Source organism: Ambystoma mexicanum, chromosome 7q (genome assembly GCF_040938575.1).
Source record: "Ambystoma mexicanum isolate Mex_15411 chromosome 7q, UKY_AmexF1_1, whole genome shotgun sequence".
NCBI lineage: Eukaryota > Metazoa > Chordata > Amphibia > Caudata > Ambystomatidae > Ambystoma > Ambystoma mexicanum.
In genome coordinates, this window is record NC_090941.1 from 900130474 (window position 1) to 900157649 (window position 27176).

Consider the following 27176-nt stretch of genomic DNA (forward strand, 5'->3'; position numbering starts at 1 on the left):
CTGGCATCGTTGTCCGGCGGGGTCGTGCATTTGTTTTGCGACCTCGCTTTTCTGGCCGCAGCAGTGGACACCACCAAATCCGGCGAAGGTTGAGACGTCAAGCACTTAGGAGTTGACTCCGGAGCCTTGAATTTCTTTTCTAACCATCCTTTTATCGCCGGTTCTGAGAAAGGATAACGCATGGTCCTCAAGCCCTCTTGCCAGACATGGTCCAAAATGGGGATAGCGAACATCAATTTTCTTCTCTTGCCCATATGATCGAAGAGAAAACAATCTTTCTTTTCTTCTTCCGGTGCTAGGCCAAACTCCACACACGCTTTTCCCATCATTGCATGGAAGGCCCCGATGTCATCCGGCGGTGATGGTTGTGCCGGGCTCTTTGGAGTTTCCATTTCCGCATCCGACTCCCATGTCGGGTCCCTTGAGGGGGATAATGAGACGTCTGAAAGAGACGCTTCAAGTTCTGACTCCGACTCCGGCAGTTCTCCTTCCTCCGAGTGTGAGCGAGAACGATCCTTCTCAACCGGGCAAGTTGTAGGCATTCTGGTCGTCGAGCGAGGAGCCGGGCCTGGTTCGTCGACGACCGGCGTAGCCTGCAGTACCGTCGGGACACTAGTGTGAGGCAACTGCGTGTCCAAACGCTTCAACAGCTTCTGTAACATGTTCAACACCTCCAGGGACAATACTGTCTGGGGATTCAGCAAGGAAGAGGCGGCTGGGATGGCACTCCCAATCGGGAGCTCCACCAAACTGGTTGCATGTAACCCCAGATCGGTTGGCTGTGCGATCGGACCACGGTCATCCTCCGCCGACGAGATGGAGAAGGCTGCTTCTGGTTGCAACAAGGCCTCAGGCAAGATCGGGTCGAAACCCTCCGGTTGCCAACCCACCGTTAGTAAAAGGTGCCACCGTTGATGACAACATTTTCTCCATAACGCTGTTTGACCCGCCGAAGTGATTGCGGGAAGAGCAGGCGCAGATGGCAAAGAAGACGTTGACGATCTGGCCGTCGTCGACGAAGTTTATGGCGCAGAGCCTTGGGGCGTCCTCGCCGGTTTTGAACTCGACTCGTGGGTCGATGACACTCGACTCAAGGTAGAGCCATGGCGGTCTCCCGAGGAGGATTTCAATAGATCTTTTCTCTCCTTTTTTGATGAGGAGGAAGATGACGTTTTCTTTGACGAAGAGTCCCTCACAGGATGTTTATCAAAGGGGCGTTTTTCCGATGAACGTGGTTTCTTTGTCGGAGGCTCTGCCGACGCAGAGCGATGAGGGGGCACCGGAGATTTAGATCTCGAGGCAGTAGAGCCTACCTCCAATGCAGGGTACCCACCCGCCCAGTCATTGAGCCAAGTTACCAGGCGTCTGTTTCGATCCTTCAGGGTCTTCTGGGAGAAGCCTGGACAGATATTACATGTGTCAGCAGAATGATGAGGGTAAAAGGCAGTAAATGCAGTCCATATGCCCATCACATTCATATACTTTAAGACCGCATGTAGCACACGGACGAAACAACGCCTTTCCAGACATTTTCGAGGGAAGTCGAAGAAGAAATACGCACAACCTAGCAAAAATAGTAGATACTCGAGGTAATCCCACTACTTTGGAAGACAGTTGAAATCTGAGGGAGCCGCAGGGCGGGGCTACTTATACCTCTATGTCCTAGTGGCGCAGGCGTACGCGGCCCAAAACGACGTAGATAGGAAAAATTTCAACACTTTTGTGTCCTATGGAAAAGGTCTATATAATTTACCGAGGATTCCCAGCCTGATGATGGGGAATATTCTAAGCATGTGAATCCATGAAAGATCCAATGCTGGAGAAAGTATGCCAACACCTGGCACTAGCTGCACACTTATCAGCCAATCCCATAAAATGGATCAAAGCCGCCTTATCCAACCGCACTAAGTATTCTCAACCACTGCGGCAGCCCCAGTTACCTGTCGAGTGCCTCAAGGTTTCCTTCGTCTCACCAACCTCATACAACGTGTTCACCAAGTCACTCTTCGACCTCCTAGACAAACCGTCACGTACACAAACTACGCAGGACACACCCAAATACTCCTTCCCATCACTGGCAACTATGACACAGACTCCAACTTACTAAGTGAAATATACCCAACCATTCAAGCCTGGAAGGCACAACACAAGCTATGCCTTAATGAGCTGTCAATCTCAGCTAAAAAACATCTCTCAATCCTATAAATCATTCACCATTGACGGCAGCATTGTCGCTGTAGCAAGAGAGTTAAAAACATTAGGAGTGTATCTCGACTCCTCGCTCTCCGCATAAAGGCAAGGCAAGTAAATGCAATTGCAACGGCCTGTACCGTCAAACTGATCGATGGCAGCCAACCCTTCCTGACCCCGACAACTGCATCACACTCGTTAGAGCCCTCATTCTGTCCAGGATTTATTAATTACTGTAATTCCCTCTTTGGAAGCAGCAGCTCCCGAAATATCAAACTACAAATCATCCAGAAATAATGCTGTAAGAGCTGCACTCAACATCTCTAAAAAAAAAAAATCAATTAAATACATGCAACTTACGCATGGACTTGGGAATGTGCGCAGTGTGAATGCAACCTTTGCTCTACAACTTACAAATTGTGGCAAGCGTGGCAGGCGACCCACACCTTGCATTTACCCGCAGCCGAATCCACTTCTAACATAATAGCACAAGCGCTCAGGTTTTCAAATTTCTCCTTCTGCCAAACTAACTCAGTCTCGTAATGGAATAGACCTACACTAGGCCACAGAAACTCCATTGTCTGATCAGAGAGGGTTTGTTGATCGAGGAAAAGCATCCTTAAATTTCCATGTAGCCAGCAATCGATTGCACACAATGGATGTTCGAATGAGACCTGCACTGCTGTGACACGGGGCTCAAGCATCTAACGTCAGCTTGAGGGGCGGGTGATCTGATTTACTGCGCCTGGGCACTTGAACATGGAAAATCGATCAACGGGTGAGATCACAAGATGGCGGTTTTTTCGACCCATGAGTTTCGTATGTCTAAATTTCAGAAAATCAAAGGTAAGATTCATTGGAAAAAAATCTTATTGATATATGCTAAAACAAATAATCATGCCCTATCCATTGGCCAATACAAATCCGGAGAGAACTTCCGTTTTAAAATGGTTTTTGTCAATGTTTTTGTTGCTAGTCAATGTTACTAGATTAGTTTAATTTCCCACAGTAAAATGTAAGACTATCAAAAGAACTAATGAAGTAGCTGCTCAAGTTAAATTAACATCCTCTGGTATCTCTAGAACATATTCTCTAGCCTTGGATGAGTTGCTGGAAATCCTAGAACCCTTGCCTCAAAAGACAGGAGCTGTCGGCTGAGTCCATTGGGAAGTGCTTCCCACAGAACTCCAACTTTCCATAACTTCACCCACATTCGCCATTTTGTTCAGCATCACATTTCATATTAAAGGGGGAAGAAGGAGCAATTACTCACCGTAATGATGGATATCCCCCATCCAGCTCTGCTGCTTCGGAAAACTTCGACAGGGGGTGGGGGAGCGTAGTGGACCTCTAACTCAGCCGTCGATCCATCTTGCTCGGTGCTCTATCGTGGGCTCCGGTCGTAACGTCAGGTGTTGTGCATATACCAAGTCTCTACGCCCCATACCTCAGTTCCCCTTTTTTCAACTGTGCTTGAACGCTGCAGAGGAAACTATGGGAGACAAGGCTAATCAGCCTACAAAAAAAAAAAAAAAAAAAAAAAACCTGAAAAAGGGAAACATCCCAGAAATGAAAAAGATAGGAATAAAAGCTTTTTTCAGAATCAATGGAAACTGACTAGCCAGATAGGAGCGGTCACACCAGAGCAATCATTTTGCGTCTCTTCGCTTAGGTTCAACAAGCCGTAAGAACACTGAGCGGGGATGGAAGGGAGGGCCGATGACGAATCTGCGGGAGAAGAATCCATAGGAAGATCATTACGCCGAGTATTTTCTCCTTCAATGTATTGCTTTTCTCCTGCAGATTCCTCATCTGATAGACTCCCCAAGCAGTTAAGGTGACAAAGGTGGGCAGAAAGTGTTTCAGTGGCAGATTTTGCAGGACTGCCCTACCAAAACGTTTGTGAGCCCCGCAGGCAACAACCAGGCAATAGTGTCTTGTTAATGTGTGCAAGGATGCCCAAGCGGCCGCATTACAAATGTCCCTAAAGGGGACTCCCCTCTACAAGGCCGTAGATGCCGATACTCCTCTCATTGAGTGTGCCCCAATACCTGAAGGAAGCTCTTTGTCTGCAGATTGGTAGCACACTGCGATGCAAAGGATGATCCACTGCAATAGAGTCTGCTTAGTTATAGGCAGACCTTTGCGCGACAAAGAATGGGTCACGAACATCTGGTCAGATTTCCAGAAATCTGAAGTCCTAGCAACATAAAAGCTCAAGGCTCTTTTGGGGTCCAAGCGATGGAACCGCTCCTCCTCCTCAGAGGGATGTGGTGGAGGGGAGAAAACCAGTAGGTGTATGGCCTGAAAAAGGTGGAATTCAGATACCACTTTAAGCAGAAAAATCAGGTCTGACTTTAAGGGAAACCTTTTCTTCACAGAACCGAAGGAACGAGGGCTTGCAACACAATGCCTGAAGTTTGCCAACTCTCCTGGCTGAAGTAATCGCAACCAGAAAAGCAGTCTTCATGGATAGCAGCCTTAATGAACAGGAATGCATGGGCTCAAACTGTGCCGCCATCAAGAACTTTAGAACCAGATTCAAATTCCAGTCTGGGACAACAAAGGGAGTTGGCGGAAACTTGTTTACAAGGCCCTTCAGGAAATGGGCCATAACCGGGATCGTAAAAAAGGAACCTTGAGCCGGGGACTTTTTAAAAACACAGACAAGGCCGCCAAATATCCTTTGACTGTGGTGACCTGAAGGGCCAGTGACAGAAGGAATTCCATCACTGCAATGGTGGGGCAAGAGATGGGGTCAATCTCACTGTCCTTGTACCATGCCTCAAATCTTCACCTACAATGACCTGGTAGACTGTCTGTGTGAAACCAGCAACACCTCAAGTACCTCCTCATGGAGGTCCGAGTCATCATACCTCATCCTCAAGAGCCATGCATGTAGGCTGAGGGGGGGTTTGGGTGAAGTAACCTACCTTCCAAATGGGTCAGTCAATCTGGGCGACAAGGTAACCAAGGAGGTGGACAGATTGTCAGATCCAAGAGATCGGAGTACTAAGTTATCCTAGCCCAGTCTGGGCCGATCACGATCATGGTTGCCCGAAACCTCTGAGAAACCATGGGATGACTGGAATCGTGGGAGGGTGGCGGGCTCAATCCACCAGAAACGCACCCCCCCACCCGTGCACCCTTCGCTGGGCATTCACTCTAGCAAAACTGACTGCACTTTGTTGCACTGTGGCAAACAGATCCACTGATGGGGTATCCCAGTGAGAGAAGACCCCCCACTAGGAATGCCTGGCACACTTCCCACTCGTGGGAGACCATGCTCCGCCTGCACAGAGCATCTGCAAACTGTATATGATATTTATAACGCGCCTATACACAAGTGTTTCAAGGCGCAACGAGGCAAAATAGGGGAAACGGAAGGAGGAGAGAGAGACAGCAATCCTACTAGGCCAGGCAACATTGAGATCACGCAAGGGCAGGGGAGGCGGGGGGGAGGAGAAAAGTGCAGGGGGAAAAGGGAGGGGACAGTGCAGTACATAGGAGAACAGTAAGATAAAATAAGGACAATAAATAAAAGTGCGGCCAGCTGGTGGCAAGTGCAAGGGTAAGTGAAGACATCAGGTGTCAAGTGCTAGTAGGGGCTGTAGGGATACGGAACAGTCCCTGAGTGCAAGGGTTGCCAGGGGGGCAGTGCAGGTGTGCAACTGGCAGGGATGGGACCTGGGCCCGAGATCAGAGGGTAGCCAGGTAACCAGTGCGGTTTCAGATTCAGCCAGGAGATCAGCAGGGGAGAAGAGGAGCCCCTCTTCCATTTCCATGGCATGCTCTGCCGGTCAAGTCACAGAAATAGAAGAGTTGATGGGGGATAAAGTAAGTGTGGTGTGCGGCAGATGTGTTCAGGAGAGCTCAGAGTAGGTGTGAGCAGCACAGAGTTTGCTCCCAACGCAGGCTTAGCTTGTTAGATTCAGCCTAGGTTTGGAGCAACCCAACTGGCTGCCATGCCCGTCCCAGGTGCAAATAAGGCCCTGAATCATTTGACCCAACCAAATGTGTGCAAAACTAACATGATTTACTGCAGCCACCATGGGGAAAAAACAAAACCTTTCTTTGCCATATAGTGAGACTAACATTCTTTGAGATCCTTTTTACATATGTTAAAAGGTACACCAAAATCCTACCTTCTGCCAGAAATCCATGGAAAACCTCATGTACCAAATATCACACTGACTGTAGTCGAATCGCCCCAGGATGGTGACATTTGACTCACTGGATTTGATCTTATCAATATCATCTTCCATTCTTCCAGGCTTCCAGCACACAATGGCATTTTCACAAGACTGCAGGAAGAGCATTACAAAGATGAATATCCTAAAGTGGCACATAATTACATTTATTCCACAGCACCTCAGGCTTCAAAGTTTAATGAACTAGTCCAGTTTTTGCAAATTTTGACATCTCTGTAAATTGTCACAATGAAGTTCTTGCAAAATTCTTGAATTTGTTTTTGGCGTGGGTAAAAAAAGCTTTACAAAACGAATACAATCACACAATCTGCATCCAATACTTCCAACCCTTCTTTAAAACTTCAACTGGATCATATGAAGGAACAAAACAATTTAAAAAAAAAAACTCAAGTAGTGACTAATGCACGCCTAGTCCATAGTCCCCCTTCCTCCATATTTGTGAGATATTCCGTCCTTCAGGCAGGACCGAAGCACTGTTTGGTAGTATCCCAAAAATATTGTTTTTTATTTTTATGCAGTCCAGCGCATGTATGGCTCCAGCCCCACCTTCCTGAACCCTGCCCAGAGCATCGCCCTTCATTCCTTTCCGATCCCCAAGGTAGGTAGAGATTTTAGCAATTCAAGGGAACTTGTAAGAGGGGACGGCAGGTGGGCGTATGGAGGAAAGGGGACTATGGACTAGGAGTACATTAGTCACTATGGTGAGTTACCTTCTTACTCCTACCTCCCACCGCCTATTGTGTGGGAAATTCCCAAGCACTGATTTATAGAAAATGGGTGGATGGAAGAAATTTGCGGACCACCTGACCAATGTTCCCTCTAATTATTTTTCTCTAAGTGCGGAAATGGTTGGCTTTCGTGCACACACAATTTTCCATGTGCGCAACTCACTAATGAGGTAAGTCACTTTGTGAGCATGCACAGTTAGTGAGATATCATCTCCGAAGAACGTTTGGAAGGGAATATCCACACCCAACCACTGTAATCTTTTATAAAGTGTAAAAGGTGCATCCTAAACACTTTCCCCAAACATATAGGCTACAAAAAACAAATATTTCATATGAGATCATAAAGAGTATCCATCAACCAGTCCAAGACGTCAATGTCTGCCACAGTATCTAGCAACAGTACTCGTATGCAGAAAATAATAAGTGTTCAAAAAGCATTGTATGCTCAGTACAAACAATTGGTTTAGTTGTGGTTTGTCGACACTGCTCAGAGACAATGCAGAATTTTGTTTGTCATTGGGAAAAACCCTCATATGTATTACAAAAAACAAATATCACTTGTCATAACTGAAGTGGTTGTCAAAAGATCCATACAGGATACAATGTTTGCAAAAGGAATAACGACAACTAAAAGGAATGTTTCAGAAAACATGTCAATATGAGTTCATGTGCCACTTTAATGAAGTAATTCAAGAGCCAACTAAATCAGAATAACTGCTCCACAGAATATTAGGAACAGAAATCCTTGTTCCACTGCTAACCATCAACATTATATTGTTCTGTGAACAGAGCTGTGACAACACTTACTCAAAATCAGCCTTTCAGCTAAGAGGCATATATACGCCATCAGTTGTTTCTCCATAAGAAAAGGAAAATGTGTTCAACAAAGATGCAAAACAATGAACATAAAGGAGTCTACCACCTGCTTCTACCCACAAAGCTCGATTGATATTTTCTAGTCAGGGACCAGCACAGCAGTTGCATAGGAAGGAAGTCTAATAATATGCCAATCCCAAGAGGCATTTTAAGGGGAAAGAACTTTTAAGAAGCATAAAGTACCCATACTGGCAAAGCTAGTTACTTTATTACTCCCAGAAAAATCATTTAATTGCACGTAGAGAGTACAATCCTCTCAGAACCCTGCTTGGTACCCTGACATAGGAAGTGAAATGACAGGGCACATAATGCAGCATATAGTATTGCCCACCCTTCCTCGCCACAGACTACACAAAATTCAACAACTGAGGTTTCTTATATAGCTGATGAAGAAAATTACATATATTTGCAGCTTAAGTTAATAGTAGCAATACTCAGAGGTACATCAGATTGAGTGCCTTCTTCTATAACTAGGGACCCCTCTTCTGCAATTCACTGTTATCAGTTAAACAAGATGCATGGGGATGCTCAAGGCAATAAATGCAGAACACATTATTATATTGGAAAGCCCTCAATAGCTGAGCAGAAAAAAACAGAAGGTGCCATTTCCTAGACGGTTACTTGAGTTTCCTTTAGTTTAGCAAACAAACACATTTCCTTCACTGTACTGTACTGCCAAAACATCTGACTTGGTTTTTGAAAGTTGCTGATTTCTTCTTCATCCTCCTGTGCCCTCCTCTCCAAACCCCCTTCCGCACATACCTCTCCTCAACTCCTGGGCTAGCCTTCAATACTGGTTGACAGGGCTTTGTAAAACGTGAGGAATTGTAGCAGTGAAACACTCACTGTGATATTTGCATAACCACAATACTTTGCAAGCAAAACATATTTAAAGCCTCTGTGTAATATTATGTTCGGTTTAAGAAATTGTAACCATTCTGCATGTACACAATTATTTTGGAGTGCATGCAAGATTGTTTACAACATACCCTGCCCTAATATTGTTCTGAAGGATTATACAAGTGCTCAGTGAAACCGTTTTTCTATAGCAGCGATTTACCATACCATTTGTTATGGTCTATGGCCAATGCAAGTTGAAAACTTGGAAATGATGCAGAATATGTTAAAAGTATTCTAGCTGTCTGAATATCCATTGTTCTAATACTATGTACGAGTAATGCCAGGCATAGTCCATATCCATTATCCCTTGCAGGACAATTAAATGATATTGCAATCTTGCTCTCCAACTATATGGTAATGTTAGCAGTGCTAAAGTAGGAGACACTGAGCATGACATTTGCCTACTCAAAATCCTTAAAAGGCAAATAAGTATTTGAGTTTTATTTTGCGTTACAAAGGTACTGCTTCAAAGCCTGTGTGAGACATTTGTACAAAAGCAGAGGAAGCATGGGGATGAGGTTACACATCCAAGTAGCCTTCTTACTTACAGTCAGTATTCAATATTTGAGCTGATAGTTCGGTTACATAGTGTGGATGATACTTTTGCTAAGGATCATGAGTAACAGACATTCTGGTGCTTGAATGTAATTCATATTACAACAGACATAAGACAGGTGGACTGGTAACCTGTTGCAGAGCCACAGTAGGCAGATTCAAGGTTGTCCGGTAATATCTTAATGTGGACATGTGCGGAAGTTGGAGTCATATGGTACAAGTGTGGTAGTCAAGTATAGGAATCATGGGTGGGGAGGGAAGGTTCTTTGATTAATTTGTGCAGGCATATCTTAGTAAGATCTTCTGTTCAAAGAGCTACCCTTTCATGCTTGTTTGATGGTGTCTCTATTCCAGGTTTTTAAGGCCACGCTGCGTAGAAGGGTAATGTAAATAGGCTGGACCAGAATATCAAGACTAGTTAGTACAATTTATCTTTATTTTGAGAGAAATCAAATGTCAGGTAACTGCTGTGGCTTGTTCAATATTAATTCTTAAGAAGTTAGAAATTGCCTGTGTGCGCTGCTAAAATTCTTCTGAGCGACACCCAGAAGGAAGCTGGGCAAGCGCACATGCGCACAGCTTAGAGGGAACACTGCACCTGACCAAACTGAGCGTCTGCTCTAGAGCGGAGTTCGAGCCAATGTTTGCAGAACGCAGAGGGGAAGACCCAAGTGGCTGTCTTGGCGATAGTTTCCCAGGGAACATATTTCTGGAAAGCCAGAGAGGCCGCTTTACCCCAACACTAGATGTGCATGGAGAAACCACAGAACTTTTACAGGGCTTTTATATTTTAATCTCCTGAGTGAGTGGAACTTATTACCACTCACCCATTCTTTGTCTCTGACTGGGATCTGTATGTTTACTGTTTCATGGAGTCTGGTTAACTCCATGTTTAACACAGGCTTTTTGCCTTGTGACACCCAGCACCCCATGCGCAGTGTTACTGAAAATTCCCTTGGACTTTTTTTATGTTCAAATACATTTTCTTGTGAGAACTACAGTTCCCAAGAATAGCAAGATAACTTAACTTACTTAACTTTTCTTTTGTGGGCCCAGCACACACCACCTTATGTGGGGTGCTGGGGGAGGGGGTTCTGGCAGGGTTTACATAGTAACTCCTTATCCGACTTCTCACTTTTGTTACACTAACTTAAATGGCTGGTGGCAGTGGTTACTTTTTATTACCTCTTGTGCAGGCTACTAGCAGGCAGATTTCTCAGCTGCAGTAAAGCACACATGGATAACCATTTTCTCTAAATGCATCCTCACGCCTGGCTTCTTTTTCACCATTTTCCATTTGTCAGTTCCTTCTGGGCTTTTAGAGTCCTTTGTGAGTTTTGCCTGTGTGGGGCTTCAGCGTGTCTGGGAAGGCAGGAATTGAGGGAGGAGCGTGAAACATCACTGTCCTCTGTACGTATGAATGGCTGAAACCAGTTCTAACTGGGCGGCTGGCTGTCCTGGAGGACAGCCACCCCCCAGGTGATTGACAGCTCCATGACTGAATGAATGAGATTCTGCATAAATAACGAGGCTTTTGAGACCACTAGAACAAGGAATCCAAAGAAGACGAGCAGAGATGCCAGCAGACCCTTCCAGGACTGCGAAAGCACCAGTGAAGTCTTGCAGCTGTGTTGACCCCGTTTTCACATCGACAGGGACGAACCGGTCAAGACTACTTCCTCCCTTAGGCTGGTGGGACCAACTAGCCTCAAGACAATCTTCATTTTGGGCCATCCCCTGATTTATTGTGACTTTCCTGAGCTGCAGAATCCAATACCCGGGGTACCTAGACCATCGAGTGCATCATGTTCCGAATATCGAATCCAGCTGAAAATTTGCAGGCATCTGTGTGGACCTCCAGTGGCAGGATCTCTTCACCAAAAATCCCCTCACCAGAGTTCAGCACCGAGTAATCGAGGAGAATCCGACTGGCGATATTAGTTTCTTCTTGGCGCTAAGAAAAAGGCACCAAAACCACAAAGAGCCGCTGGACTGAGCTGAATCCATTCCTGCCGACCTCTTCTCCAGAGTGCTGCCTCAGAAGCCTGTCAGAGGTCCCCCTTTCGTCACCACGACCAAGGAGCAGGAATCAGGGTCTGCAACATTGCACCTAGAAGGAAGCGAGCTACAATTTCTTTTTCACTTTCAAGGTACTGCAGGGTTTTGTTTGCAATTACCCTTGTGCCATTTTCGGTACTTCCTGGCTTGGGAAGTGCGGTTTTCTGCAACAGAGTGGACAACTCCTTTGTGTAGGCGTTGCAGCGTGTGGACCATCAGGAAGGCTCCCCTTGAGCTCCTGTGTTTCTCCCAGAACCACTGACTGGTTAACTCATTTTTTCATCTAAAGATCATCAGAACTGAAACTGCCCCTTTGACTTTGGCTGTCCTGGTTTCCCAAAGGTCCATCTTCTGATCCTATTGGTTTGGCAATGCTGGCTCCTCCATATGTTTTAATTGTGAGCACTTTTATTGCTAGGAAACAGACTGCCTATACTCCTCTCAGTGGTGAGTCTATTTGTTATTTACAGTTGCTGGTTGTGTTCTGCCTAACTTTGAAACTTTCCCTTCATTCTCAATTTTGACAAGGTGATATATACAATTGCTGATACTGACCTTAATTGACGTCACTGTGTGCTGGATATGTAGAGCATAGAAAAAGTTACTCACCTGCATTAGTGTTCCTCATATTAATGGATTCCATTTCACAGTGAAGGTGGTTATTGATTGCTGCATTTTAGATTTGCTTGTGTGCCTTGTGTATCTATACTGTAATATAACTGGGTGCTTACTTGGATACCTGTGTGAACGGACTTCATTGTACTGCTCTGCAGTTCACATTACTCCATCCAAAGATAAGCCTGGCTGCTCAACCACTCTACCGACTTGTCTAGTACTGGCCTAGATTAAGAGTTGGGTCCCCAATACCAAGAGAAGTCTTATGAAATCCCACACCAGTTGGACGTTAATAAGAATGTACGTAACACACCATCACCATTGGCTCAAACTGCTTAAGACAACACGCAGTGAGCACCACATTGAGGTCCCATTTCGATGGAGGACGATTGACGCACGATGTAGCAGACCTGCAAAAGGACATTTTATAATGGGGTTTGTGAGAGTGAACGAACATGAGTCAGTATGGAGGTATGCCCCGATAGACAGAAATGTGCAATAAGAGTGCATTGAATGCCCGAGGATGCAAGATCAGAGATAAAAGGGACGGCTCTATCCACTGCTGCTCGAAGAGGGTCCATCTGTTGGTTAAGGCACCAGTGACAGCAGCAGGGCCATTTTACTTTTATGCTGTGTTCGCGCAGACTGTTTGTTTTGCTGGCTGGAAAATGCACATATCAACGGATAGGTTCAATTGTGCTAAAGGCCGGATATAAGGAACCAGCCCGCTAAGTTGAGAGATTGTGGGGAGGTATGCCACACTTGTTGGTTGTTCTGGTGCAGAAGATTGGGACTCTCTGGTAACGGGATTGTTAAAGAGACAGACTGCGCCTATAACTCCAAAAACCAGAACCTGGCTGGCCACTAAGGTGCTATAAACACTAGCGTGCAGTCCTGTGCCTCCCGCAGTTTCACCAAGGAGCGATTCATCAAAAAAAAAGGGAAGGCAAAAACTGATGCTCAGTACTACACAATCTCTAGGGGATCTCGCAGGGAATCCAGGCCCAGACCCTCCTTGGAAGCACAACATGTTTTCTGTTGGTGTGTGTTGCAAACAGGTCTATTCTCCGGGTCACTCACTCAGTGAAGAGATGAGAGTGAACTTGATCGTTTAACTCCCACTCGTGGTTTGCAGATACCGGCAGCTGATGGAATCCGCTGCTGTGTTCTCCTGGCCTGGAACGTGCACAGCCTGAAGCCAAATTCCCTTCTGTACCACACATTCCCATATCTGAAGAGATATCAACCAGAGGAAGGGACTTGGTTCACGAGTCGCCCCCCCCCATCCCCTGCTTGTTTATGTTAAACATCGAGACCGAGTGGTGCGTCCAGATGAAAACTATATTGTTGGTGACAATGGACTAGAATGTCTTCAGAGCCAGAAAAATAGCTAGTAATTCGAAGAAGTTGATGTGGTGTTCCCAGTCTTAGCGAGACCACAACTCAAACACCTCCAAGTGACCCAGCATAGACCCCCCCCACCCCCCACCCAGCCGAGCAGGGAGGAATCATTTGTCCTCATCACCTGAGGAGACTGTTCCAAAGAGGGTGCTCCATCTGAGAGGTTGGACTAGTCCAACCACCATTCAAGGTCAGGAATCCTCTCCGGTGTCAACCGAATCAACAAGAGTCTGAATCAGTCGACTGAGACCAATTCTGTCTCTGTACCATTTGTAAACGTCTCCTTTTTTATCTTGCCAGAGGAAGAGCTAAAACACAGGATGACATCAAGCCCAGAAGCCTCTGGATCCACCGTGCTGACTTGTGGACGGAATTCCAGAAAAGGGTGCATGTATGGAGTAAATCTCTTTCGGTCTCCCGTTAGAAAGACCTTGGATATTGTAGTGTTCCATCGGAAGACCAAGAAAATCTGATCTCGCAAGCCCACCATTGAAGACGTCTTCCAATTTACTGACAATCCCAGATTGAAAAAGCTGCATTTGTGAAGCTGCTTTCTGAGGACAGTGACATCATAGAAGCCAGTTATCCAAATAGGGATAGACATGAACTCTGAAGCCTAAGAAACGCCATCACTGCCATCATCTTCATGAAAACTCTTGGCGCCAAGCTGCTTCCGAAGGGTAGGACCTGGTACTGAAAATGCTCGTCCCACTAACGAAAAATTAAGATGTATTTTATTTATTTTTACATTTATAAAGCGCGCTAAGCCCAAAGGCATCAAGGTGCTGTTACAAGACCAGTTACACATCAGACATACTGCATAATACACAAGATATAGTTATACATTCCAAGTAAAAAGACTACCAATGTCATTTGCAAGGGAGGCCACTGTCCGTGGGTTGAGGCAAACAGACAGCAGCCAGTTAGGTGAACAGAAGTGTTCTTAGCGACTTGCGGGAGGTCTAGTAGGAATGCTCAGCTCACATGGAGGGTAGGAGAAGGTTTCGATGTTTGTCAGTAATGGCAGGGGAGCTTCCCACTTTTGGCCGTTTGATTTTTGGTTGGGTTAGACAATGAGCATAGGCAGCCCTAGTAGGTCTAGAGACAGCTTCTGCAAATCTTTGTGCAAGGTAGGGTGCAGCATCGTTGGAAAAGCATCTGTGCATGATGGAGTATTTTTTTTTTTTTTTTTTTTTTTTTAAGAGAATCTGCTTGGGAACAGGAGCCCGTTTTTTTTCTTCTTGATGCTGCGATATGCTCCAATTTGGGGACTTTCAAGGCTGCTCTTAGTGTTATTTTGTATAACCTGCATCTGATGTTAAATCGATTTTTTTATTGTGGAAGATGGCAATAATTTAAGCAAGGCTTGCTTAGTATACATTTTTCTGTGGCGGTTGAATTTTGGAGAGTATGGCGTTCTGAATATTGGTGCACCAGGCATAGTCTTTCAAGATGGTGAATGGGGGTTTCAATTCCATTAGGATGAACAACTCACAAGTGCTGGATTTTGCATTGGTAATGCAGGCATTGTAGGTAGTGGATTTGGCGGAGATGATTGCTTTTTTTTTATAGTGTTTGGCAGCAAGGGAGAACAATGGTTTCATGGCTTCTGAGGGTGATTTTTTTCGAGTCAGCTTCTGCAAGGCGTTTTTTTTTAGCAAAGTGTTTGCAGTTCGGGGTTAAACCACGAGTTCCTGTTTGCAGATGGTTTGAGTTTGCGTGGTTTGATTGATGCAACAGTGTCAATGGTCTCCGTCAAAGACTTGTGGTACAGGTCAGCAAGTGTGTTAAGGTCTGTAGCAAAGGGTGGTTCCAGTAAGAGAGAATTAAGCAGGGGAGAAACACTCTTTGATAGTATTCTTAAAGCTGCGTGCTAGGGGGCAAAGGGATGGCGAATGGTGTAGAAAGGGCTGAAGTCTAGATGGTAAAGCGCACAAAGTTATGGTCTGACCAGGGATAAAGGTTTTTTGTAAGGATGTTGACCTGGCAGTTTAGGTCAGCAATCAAGTCCAGGATGCGCCCTTTATTGTGCGTAGGGGAGGTAACAGTTTGTTGAAAACCTAGTGCTGTCAGTGAACTGGCAAGTCAGGATGCAGCTAGATCTGAGGGGTTGTTGTATTCTAGGTTTAAGTCTCCCAAATGAATCATTTTGGACGTAGATGAACAAGTTACTTTCTTACCTGGGAACGTTCTTTCGATGGGATGGTCCGACGTATTTCATATCTATGACAGGTAATGTCCACAGCTATGCTGCTTCGGAAAATCTTTTGCGTCTATGTCCTGCGTCGATGACGTCAATGCGCCGTCCCCGAGGACCTCCTCCGACGGCACCCGATGTGATAAGAAGGACGCACGACGCCCATAGCCTCAGTTATAGTTTTTTCCCCAGAACGTGTGCCACCAGTTTTCTGCAAGTCAGACACACAAGGCCTTGCGGAACGCAAACTGCAATCGCAAAAGAAATTCTGCAGCGGGGAAGGCAGGAAGGGAGCGATATGGAATACGTCGTCGGACCATCCCATCGAAAGAACGTAACCAGGTAAGAAAGTAACTTGTTCTTCGAGGGGATTGGGTCCTCCGACGTATTCCATATCTATGACAGACTCCCAAAGCAGTACCAAGCAAGGAGGTGGGAAAGAATTTAGAATACAAATTTAGCATGCCCAATCAAATTGCGGAATAGAGAACTGCCTTGCCAAAGGCCAGATCTTGCCCTCTGATGGAATCGAGGGCGTAGTGACGTACAAACGTATGTACTGAAGCCCAGGTGGCTGCATCACAGATGTGACGAATAGGAACTCCCCTCTGCAGGGCAGTAGACGCAGCCACTCGACTGGTAGAATGGGCCCGCAAGCCAGCCGGAGGATCCTTACCCGCCAAGCGGTAACACTCGGAGATAGCTAAAATAATCCAACGAGACAGTCTGTTTCGTCACAGCTTGTCCCAAACGCTTTCCAGCGTAACCAATGAAAAGTTGATCGTCCACTCTGACCCGGGACATGCGTGAAATATAAAAACTCAACACTCTCCTAGGATCAAGCCTATGGAGCCTCTCCTCTTCCTTACCAGGATGTGGAGGAGGATAGAACGCCGGAAGAACCACCTTCTGGCTCAAATGAAATTCCGAAACCACCTTCGGAAGAAAAGAAGGACGAACTCTAAGGACAACCCTGTCCTTATGAAACACAGTTAAGGGTGGCTTAACTGAAAGTGCCTGTAACTCACTCACTCTGCGAGCGGAAGCAACCGCAACCAAAAACACAGTTTTCAGAGTTAACAGCCTCAAAGGGCAAGAATGCAAAGGCTCAAACGGAGCACCCATAAGAAACTTAACAAGGTTCAAATCCCAACCTGGCACCAGAAAAGGTGACGGAGGGAACACATTAGTGAGCCCTTTCAAAAACTGCGAAATTAAAGGAATCTTAAAATAGGAACACTCTTCAGACGAGCGCTTAAATATGGACAGCGCCGCCAGGTAACCTTTAATGGTCCCCACTTGCAAGCCCCTGTGGGCCAAAGAAAGCAAAAAAGACAAACATGGGAATGTCACATTCAAAAGGATCCACATTCTGAACTCTTCACCAGTCGCAGAACTTTCTCCAAAGGCAGCGGTACAGAGACTTAGTTGCCGGCCGCCTGGCCGAGAGCAACACCTCCATCACGTCTTCAGGGAGGTCCCAATCCTTATACCTCAACCTTTCAGAAGCCAAGCGTGAAGATTGAGGGATCTGACCTCTGGATGGAGAACCTGACCCCCCTCCCGTGAGAGCATATCGTCTCGGTAGGGAAGACGACGTGGAGGGCAGATGGACAAGTCTAGAAGGTCCGGGTACCACGTCCTCCGGGCCCACGCCGGAGCAATGAGGATCATCCGGGAACCGAACCTCCGTAACCTCTGCAGCACCTGCGGGATGACGGGACTGGAGGAAACGCGTACAGCAGTGGGAATGACCACTCCACCACAAACGCGTCTCCTTAGGCTCCTTTTGGAGGAAATTCCCGCGAGCAAAACCTTTCGCACTTCCGGTTGACACTGGAGGCGAAGAGATCCACTTGTGGGGTCCCCCAAAGGGCGAAGATCTCCAGGAGAATCTCCTGAGCCAGCTCCCACTCGTGAGAGATCGTGCTCTGCCTGCTCAGAGTGTCCGCCGTCTCGTTGTCGTCTCCGGCCAGATGAACCGCAGAGATCGAAACTTCCTGCTGGATGGCCCAGAACTCGAGCTGCATCGCCTCCCTGCATAGTGGAAGTTACCCAGCCCCCCCCCCCCCCCCTTTGTTGAGGTAGTGCATGGCCACCGGGTTGTCCGTTAGAATCAGGACACTCTTTCCACGCACAGTCGGCAGAAAAGCCTTCAGGGCTAGCCTGACGGCCCCCAGCTCCAACAGATTGATATGGAGTCTGGACTCCGACGGAGACCAACAACCGCTGGCTGTCAACTCGTTGGCATGAGCTCCCCATCCCGTGAGGGATGCGTCCGTCACGATCGTCACCTCCGGCCAGGGCAGCCAAAATGGGGCCCCCTTCATCAGATTGCCCTCGACGGCCCACCACAGAAGGTCCCGGGCTACCGAGGGCGGCACCTGAACAGGGTCCGACAGCCTGCCGGAGGACATACCACTGGAGCTTGAGTGCCGACTGCAAAGATCTCATCCGCAGACGAGCCTCTGGCACCAGAAGAATGCAGGATGCCATGAGGCCGAGCAGTCTCAAGAACTCGGACGCTAGGAGATCCTGGGCAAATTGAAACTTGTTCACCATCTGCTGAATGTGAAGAGCCCTCAACTGAGGAGGAAAACATTGCCCCAGGGACGTGTCGAGCACAGCTCCGATGTACTGGAGCCGCTGCGTTGGTGTCAAATGGGACTTCTTTAAATTGAGGGAGAAGCCCAGTCTATGAAGGGAGTGGCAGGTGACGGACAGATGATCCAGGACTTGCTCGGGAGAGCTCCCCCTGATCAACCAATCGTCCAGGTAGGGGTAGACGTGAATCCCCCCTTTCCTGAAATGCGCTGCCGCCACCACCATGAGCTTGGTGAAAACCCTCGGGGCTGAGGTCAATCTGAACGGCAGGACCCGAAACTGAAAGTGCGAGTCGCCAACCGCGAACCTCAGGTACTTCTTGTGCTTGTGATGGATCGGCACATGGAAGTAAGCGTCCTTGGTCGAGAGACACCAACCAGTCCTTAAGTTGAAGGGCCTGGAGGACTTGAGAAAGTCACCATCTTGAACTGGTCCTTCCTGAGGAGTTTGTTCAAACCGCGCAAGTCCATGATAGGTCTCAATCCCCCGTCTTTCTTCTAAATCAAAAAATAAGGGGAATACCATCCCTTGTTCCTCTCCGCTACAGGCACCAGTTCTATGGTGCCTTTCTCCAGCAGGGCTTGAATTTCCTGCGCAAGGAGCGGATCCGGACACTTCAAAGAGAGGTTCCCTGGTGGATTGTTGTGAGGCCTCTGCCGAAAAGGAAGACGGTAGCCGTGGGTTATGATCTCCAGAACCCACACATCCGAAGTAATGGCTTGCCACTCTACAAGATGCTGGGCCAGCCTTCGCCCAACCGGCGAACCATGGGACCTGGCCTCATGACTGAGTGGTAGCGGCTGCGGCGTTGCCCGAGGGCAAAGAGGCAACTGCCCAAGCGGCCTTGGCACCTCGAGTACCTTTGTTTCCACCTCTGGCACTCTTACGATGGCCTCTGACTGCTAGCTCCCCTTGCTTTACTGAAGGACGAGTAATAGCGAAAGGAACCTCCCCTCCATTGCTGTCCCCTAGGACGAAAAGGCGGAGGTTGGCAAACTGCAGCGCCCAACGACTTCGCTGCAGCTTTGGAGGTCTGCAACCTCTCAAGGCTCTCGTCAGCCTTGCTGCCAAAAAGGTGTTCACCGTCAAAGGGCATGTTGAGGAGCCGGGACTGTACATCAGGAGCGAACCCAGACTTCTGCAACCACGCAAACCTGCGCATTACGGTGCTCGCCGCCATGGACCGGCTGACACAATCTGCCAAGTCCAAACCCGACTGAACGGCCTCACACATGGCATCCCTGCCATCCTGAACCATAGCAAGGAAACCATCCCGTTCGTCCCCTTCAGGAATATGTTCAGCCGCTAATGCAACACAGTTCCACAGAGTGTGTGTGAAACAAGACAAAGCACATAAGGAGTTGGCCGCCTGAAGCGCCATACCCCCCGAAGAAAACACTTTCTTCGCCCAGCCGTCAAAACATTTGTCGTCCCTATCCGGAGGGATGGTAGGATACGACGCCTGCTTTGCCGGGGCCGTAGCCGCCTGCACCACCAAACTTTTCGGATTGGGGTGCCTGGACAAGTAGCAGGGGTCGCTACTGGCTGGACGGTATTTTCGCAACAAAGACTTGCCCAATGCCGGGAGACTCTCTGGAGCAGTCCAAGCCGCCGCCATCCTTCTCTGCAGAGCCATATGAAACGGCAAAACCGGGTCAGTGGGGGGACCGAGATCAAGGATGTCCGTGAGATCATCCTGAACGAACTCCTCTGGGGGAGCTGACCAACCCAAATACTCGGTGACCCGAGACATAAGGCGCCGATATGAAGAATCGCCATGAGTGCCAGGCTCCGGCCTACAAAACTCCACCTCCGGACAGGTGTCCAGTCCACTGGCATCATGCAGTGACTGCCTCAGGTCATCAAACTGGCTATGGCCCGAGATCAGCTCATCTGGAACCGTAACCGGAACCGGAACCAAGCCGTCATCAGATCCTTCATCACCCTCTGAAATGTACTCCAGGCGGGGAGAGGAAGACCTCTGAGGACCAAAGCAGTGCCTGACCTTAGCCAGAGCCTTTCTAGGGGCAAACCCTGTGCCACGGGGCCCCTCCGACACCACCGCCTCGAAAGGCGGCGAGGGCGCCGAACGAGTCGGCGTCGACATAAAAGGCATCGACGTCGAGCGAATCGGCGTCGACGTCAGCTGCAGTGACACAGGCCTCTAAGCCGGAGCTCAGAGCGTGTCTCGACGACCTAGGCGCCGATGACCCCCTCGGAGGCAGAGCCTCGAGAGAAATCGATGACCTCGGCGCCACAGGCGTCGACGTCTTCTTCAAAGATGGCACAGGATCACGCGGTCTCAAGCGCGTCGAGGACCGGGACCTGGAATGGGCATGGCGAGAACGGCTACACTTGTCCGAGCGGGACCTATCCCGCGAGCCGTGCCGACCACCCGAACCCGAAGGCGTACGAGCGGTGTCTCTCGACCGGTGCCGACCGACCCCACTCAGAGGCGCGGACGGACCGGTGCCCTGCGATTCAAGAATCGCCAGCATCTGCTTCCCGAAGGAAGCCCATTCCTCCGGTGTCACTTGCATGGAGGGATAAGCGACCCGCCGACGGGCGGAGTCCTCGGAAGGGAAGGCGACCTATGCCGGCGCTTCCGGGAATGCCTCGAAGAGGCAGAGGAGTGGTGAGACCGACTCCTGGAAGGAGACCCACTGGACTTCCGACAATGACGCGGAGAGTCGCCCCTCGAGTCATCCGTCGAAAGCCCCGCAGACCTCGACTTCTGGGGCTTAGACACCCGGCCTACCGACAGCTTCTTCTTGTGTTCCCGCAAGGCCTTTGCCGTGAGCGACTGGCAGTCGACAGTCGTCTGTATCGTGGGCCTTCCCGAGGCACCAGAGGCAGGCGTCGTGCGAGTCCGTGACCGACATCTTGGACCCACAGTCCCCGCATTACTTGAAGCCCGACACGGGGTTGAAGACGAAGTAGACATCACCACGAACAGGTCTTCACAAAAAACCGAACAGGTTCAACGAACCGAGAATCGAAAACAGCAAACTCCAACGAGTTGAGGCGTACCGAGATTCACGAAGCGAACACGTTCACGGAAAAAACGGAACTGAGGCTATGGGCGTCCTACTTATCACATCGGGTGACGTCGGCCGTCGGAGGTCGTCCTCGGGGACGGCGCATCGACGTCATCGACGCAGGACGCAGACGCAAAAGATTTTCCGAAGCAGCACAGCTGTGGACATTACCCGTCATAGATATGGAATACGTCGGAGGACCCAATCCCCTCGAAGTAATATTAGTACCCTGAGTGTGTATGAGGCTCTCTTCGAAGGAGGTTGCCGGGCTTGGGGGCGGTAGATGGTATGGAGGGTAATGGTGTTGGAGACAGAGGCTCAATTTGACAAGCAGGATATCACAATTATCCGAAAGAGTAGGGTTGCAGACTCTGATGGCTAGTGAGTCTTCTGCTATGCAGTGCTGAGGCCATATTGGCATATGAAGTTAGGCATCCTGAAGAGCCACTACACAGGGCCAATCGTCCTTTACAAGAGATGAGCGTGTTGGTGTGATCATCTTTAATATTTCCTGGTGAATGTGGAGATTTAATTCAGACAGGTCCAAAATAGTGCGCAGACCAGCCTGGTTGGATTTCAGCACTGTAAAAAAGCAAGAGCAGAATCCCCTTCTGCCAGAATGGCTCGTTTTATAGTCCTGATGGCCAATGGTTTCTGAACCTCTGAACGGACAGAGGTAGATGCTGTCTGCTGTAGAGGAGGAAAGGAAGGAGGAACTGGTGGGAGAGGAAAGCAGAAACCAGAACAGGTTACCAACAGAAACCAAGGATCCTTTGTTATGGTCCGCCAAAGATGTGGAGAAATGTGCCCTCCCCCCCCCCTTCTTACTGGAGTCAGTTGGGAACATTCCAAACCCTAATTGGGGATTTTTGTGTCGGAATAGGAAGTCCCCAAAGGCAGAGGTCACTGAGGCTATCGAGTGGAAGAAAAATCCTCAACCATTCTCTGTTCCTTGCGTTGAGGGCCGCTCGGGGTGCGTTCTGGCTAATGCGACCTCCGAGCTTGATACCCCCAAAATCCCACAAAGGATCTAGAAAGAAAATCTGTCTTTTGGGGCTGGGGGTGGTTGGAGGACTTTGATTCGGTTCTGTGAGGACTGGCAGCGATTTTGCAGTCAAAGCACAGGTATTGGTTTTTTGTCAACTCAGAGTTGTGGAAGAGTTATTTACCCTCGAAGGGAAGATCCAAAACTTTCTCTTGGACCTCCTTTGTAAACTTGGTTGCGTGGAGCCACGTTTGTCGGGTGACAGACCCCAATCATCAGACCCCACGCCGAAGTATCCATATGATATGCGCAGCCTTTAACAGGTCTTGCGTAGACCATTATTGAAATTGTCAAGCTTGTCTTGGGGAAATGAACTGTTTGAATTCCGAAACCTCCTTCGAGTTTTATGTTGGTCGCAGCCAGAACCACTTCAGCACTTGCTTGATGGAGTTGGAGGGCTACATTTGCGAAAATATTCTTCCCAAGCCCCTACAAACTCCTATCCTCCTTTGACAAAACGTGTGATGCCAAGGAGGACGATGCCAAAGACTTTGAATGTATGGTAGCCGTTGCCACCACCATAGAAGACGGGAGGGGACATGTGGTTAGGGGAATTTCCTGAGGTATTTCTTTGCTTGTTGCAAGTGTATTTTTGTGTTCATGTGTTGCCAGTGTGTGGTTTTTCTCACACCTTAAAGGCTTCAGCCATATTTCAAATAAGCACCCCTGACAAAACCCCCGTAAGTGAGGTAGGAGAATCAGGTGTCAGGATGTCTAGATAAGACATAAGATCAATCAACCAGTCATGAAATGGCCCGATTGATAAAGAGCGCATTCTTGTGCGCGTCTGCCACACTTTCCGGCAAGATTTCAGTAGGAGTCGCTAGGCACAGAGCATGTGGCATAGGCTCTGGCTCCTTTGACTCAAGAGGACGCTCCACCGTAGGAGGTACTTCAGTCAGGCTTTGAGGAGGCGGTACTGCCATTGGTTTTGGTGGTTCCGGTGGCCTAGGAATAATTTCCAGAAAGACGTCCTTAAAGGTTTTCATCTGGTCTGACTTCATGAGGTTTTGTAAACGGCAGAAAAAAGCCTCTTCCGAAGATGGTCTTGGATGTGGCGCTGGAAGTGGTCTGCTGTATGGATGCTTCCACAATTCTGTTGACAGCAACTGCCAAGAAGGTCCCACCAACCACAGATCAACATAGTGTAACAGTGCTGAAGTAGGAGGAAGAGATGGTTGGTGGTAGGTGCATTCTCAGATTCCAATCCATTCTTTTTTTTAATAACATATTTTATTGGTTTTAAACATACATACAATACATCTACCTTACCCCCCCCCCTCCACCCTCCCTTCAACATTCCGGTTGGTACACCCCTTGATTCCAGTCATTGCTCTTCAGCACCATTGTTTCCGAGGCTTGTGTTTCTTTTCATGTCTCGTATGCGGAATGTGTCCATCTTCTTACCCCTCCACTTCACCGGCAATTTCTACCACACACAGTCCTCCCATTTCCCCCAGATCTTGTGCGCCTTTGCCGGGCATCCCCGTGCTGTGTATATTCTATGCTCCTGTGCTGCGCAAATGTCCATTTCATTCGACCATTGATTCACGGATGGGCTTTCCGGGGCTCCCCATTTTTGTGCTATATCCCGTTTTATTAAACCCATTGCATTGGAAAGAAAGATACCCTCCCACCTGTTCGAGATGCTCTCGTCTGGGGCCCCCAATATCATTATAGCAGGTTCTGGGGTTATCGTGCGCCCCAGGGCTTTTGTGAGTTGTTGACAGCATTGCTCCCAGAAAGTCTTAATTTCAGAGCATCCCCAGAGGAGGTGGATGAAAGTGCCCTCCTCCCTTCCACATTTCAGGCAGTTGGGGTCCTCTGCTCTTCCCCAGCTAAATAGGGCCTTTCGCGGGTAGTACACCCTATGTAGTATTTTTAGTTGTACCAGTCTGATCCTGGAATTAATTGCTATTTCGCGTGGGTGCATAAGTATTTGGATCCAGTTCTCTGGTTCAATAGGCCCCACGTCACGCTCCCATTTGTTCTTAAGGCTAGTCAGCTCCGGGGTGGCAAAGGCATTAATCGCCTTATACAGGGTAGTGGTGACTTTTGCAGGAATGTGTTGTACCAGGAGGTTACGTTCCAGGGGTGTGTAGTCTGCTAGCTCGTCAAGCTCTAGCCTATGTGCACCAATGGCGTGTGTTAATTGCAAATAGTGGTAATTTTCTGTTTCTGGCAATCCATATGTTTGCTGCAGGGTTTCGAATGGGAGGATTGAGCCATCCGTAACGATGTCTCCTATTGTGGATATCCCAGCCTCCACCCACCTGGTCCATGCATTCAGCTTCCTCACCTCCTTCAACCTATGGTTGTGCCAGAGTGGTTGTGCCATGGTAACTTGTTTTCCCCAACCTATGTGGGTATGTGCCTGCCTCCATACCGTCGCGATATGGGTGGACATTGTTTGTGCGGGGGGCCTGGCTAGGGTCTGGTATAGTATTTCCAGTGGCGGGCTGCCCCGGGTAATGGGTTCCTCCGCTCTTATATGTGGTTGTCCGGGATCTCCGTGGAGGAGGTCGTTGACTACGTTTAGTTGAGAGGCCCAGTAGTAGGATCTTAGATGTGGGAGACCTATACCCCCCTCCCAGATGGATCGTTGTAGTGTGGTTAATGCAATTCGGGGCTGCCCGCCCTTCCATATCAGTTTTCCAACCAGGCGTTCTATTTGAGTGAACTCTGAGTTTGGTATGGTCAGTGGGGCGTTCTGTAGCACATAAAGAAAGCGCGGGAGCGCCATCATTTTAAAGAGGGCCGATCTGCCCATGAGCGTAAGAGGGAGGAGCATCCAATGTCTTACGTCCTCTGCGAAACGATCTACTAGTGGGTGCAGGTTGTGGGTCACATATTCCGAGAGGATCCCGGAGATCCATATGCCCAGATAACGGAAGCCCTCCCTTTCTACTCGGTATGGGATGCCTCGGGGAATTGCCATGTCCCCCCCCCTCACCGGGAACAGGACCGATTTATCCCAGTTGACCCTTAGTCCACTGAACTCCCCAAAAGTCGTCAGCATTTGGGTTATGATTGGGCATGCGTGCTCTGGATCGCTGAGGTAAAGTAGTAGATCGTCAGCGTAAAGGGACACTTTGTCCTCTCTTCCATCCGGCCATCGGAATCCAGACCATGTGGTGACTTGTCTGAGCCATTGGGCCAGTGGTTCGATCGCCAGGGCAAATAGGAGGGGGGAAAGAGGGCATCCCTGTCGGGTGCCTCTGCCCAATGGGAAGGCTTTCGAGGTCCAGCCATTTACCCTAACCGTCGCCATTGGGGCTTCGTATAGGAGCCGTATCCAACCGAGAAAAGCCTCACCTATGTTCATGCGTCTCATCACCGCCCATAAGCTTTCCCACACTACCGAGTCGAAAGCCTTCTCAAAATCAATAGCTAGGAGAGCTAGTGGCGCTTCTATGCTCGGGGCTTTTTCCAAGAGTAAATGTAGCCTGCGTAGATTCATTCTAGTGGATCTCTGCGGCATAAAGCCGCATTGATCCGGGTGGACCAATGTGGGTATGGCCTGTTGGAGTCTATTGGCCAGTGCCTTGGCAAGGATCTTCGCCTCACTATTAATAAGCGATATGGGTCGATATGACGTGCATTGGTCAGGGGGTTTACCCTGTTTCGGAATAACCACAATATTTGCTGTTCGTAGGTCCCTCGGGAGGGTGCCCAGGTCTTTGGCTGCTAGGAATAGTTCTCGAAGGGGGGTCGCCATTTTGTTACTGCCTAGTTTTTTCCAGGTCTCGGCCGGAAAGCCGTTAGGACCTGGTGTCTTCCCAGATTGTAACTGGGACATGGCCTCTGCGATCTCTACTTCGTCCAGTTCTCTGTCTAGATGTGTTTTTTGCTGTTCCGAGAGGCGTGGGATTGCGATCTCATCCAGCAGGGACGGATCCATTGGTAATGTCGGGGCAGCGTAAAGTGTGGCATAGAAGTTGGCGAATGCCTCCGCTATTTCTGGGTCTGTTTTGGCGGGGGTGTTGGGGTTCTCCGTTATCTGTCTGACATGCCGGTGCCCTTCCTCACGGCGTTCCAGCCAGGCCAGTAGTTTGCCGGCTTTGTCACCATACTCATAAACTCTGGTCCTGGTCTCTCTGTGTGCCTGTTTTGCATTATCTAACGCTGCGTTATGAAGAGTTGCTCTGGCTTTCATAAGGGAGCGGTGGACCTCGGGGCTGGGACTGGTGACATATCTAGTTTCCCATTCCTTTGCGGCTACCTCCGCCTCCGTGATTTTTTTGTTTTGTTCTTTCCTTTTATTACACGTCCATGCCATTATTTCCCCTCTAAGTACCGCCTTATGGGATTCCCATAGCGTCACCGGGCTTTCTACAGAGCCTGTGTTTATTTCGAAGAATTCGTCGGATTTTTCCGTGATGTGTTTCACGAACTCTGGCAGACCCAGGTAATAACTATTTAACCGCCAGGTCTTGGGGGGCAGTGGTTTATCCACCTGGAGCATTAATTCCAGGGGAGAATGGTCAGAGATACCGCGGGGAAGGAGTTCCGCTGTCTTAACCCTATATGCTTCGGGGGTCGGGAGGAAGAAGTGATCCAATCTGGACAGGGATCCATGAGCCCCTGAGTGGAAGGAGAACCCCTGATCTAAGGGGTGGAGGTCTCTCCATACGTCACTCAGCCCCAGAGCTGTTGCAAAGGTCGCTAATCGGGTGGGTTTATTTGGGTCTCGATTTCGTATATGAGTTCGGTCCCGTGTATTGCACATCACATCATTGAAGTCCCCTCCCAGGATCC

The 27176-nt window shown here is 48.6% G+C and overlaps 1 protein-coding gene across 1 annotated transcript in view; it reads right to left on the reverse strand.

Moving 5' to 3' along the window:
• EED (embryonic ectoderm development) overlaps nt 1-27176 on the reverse strand; it is a 677001-nt gene that overhangs the window by 122620 nt on the left and 527205 nt on the right. The window contains exon 11 of the mRNA XM_069639744.1: nt 6336-6494. Within this exon, the coding sequence (XP_069495845.1) occupies nt 6336-6494 (159 nt within the window). The remainder of the gene's footprint in view (nt 1-6335; nt 6495-27176) is intronic.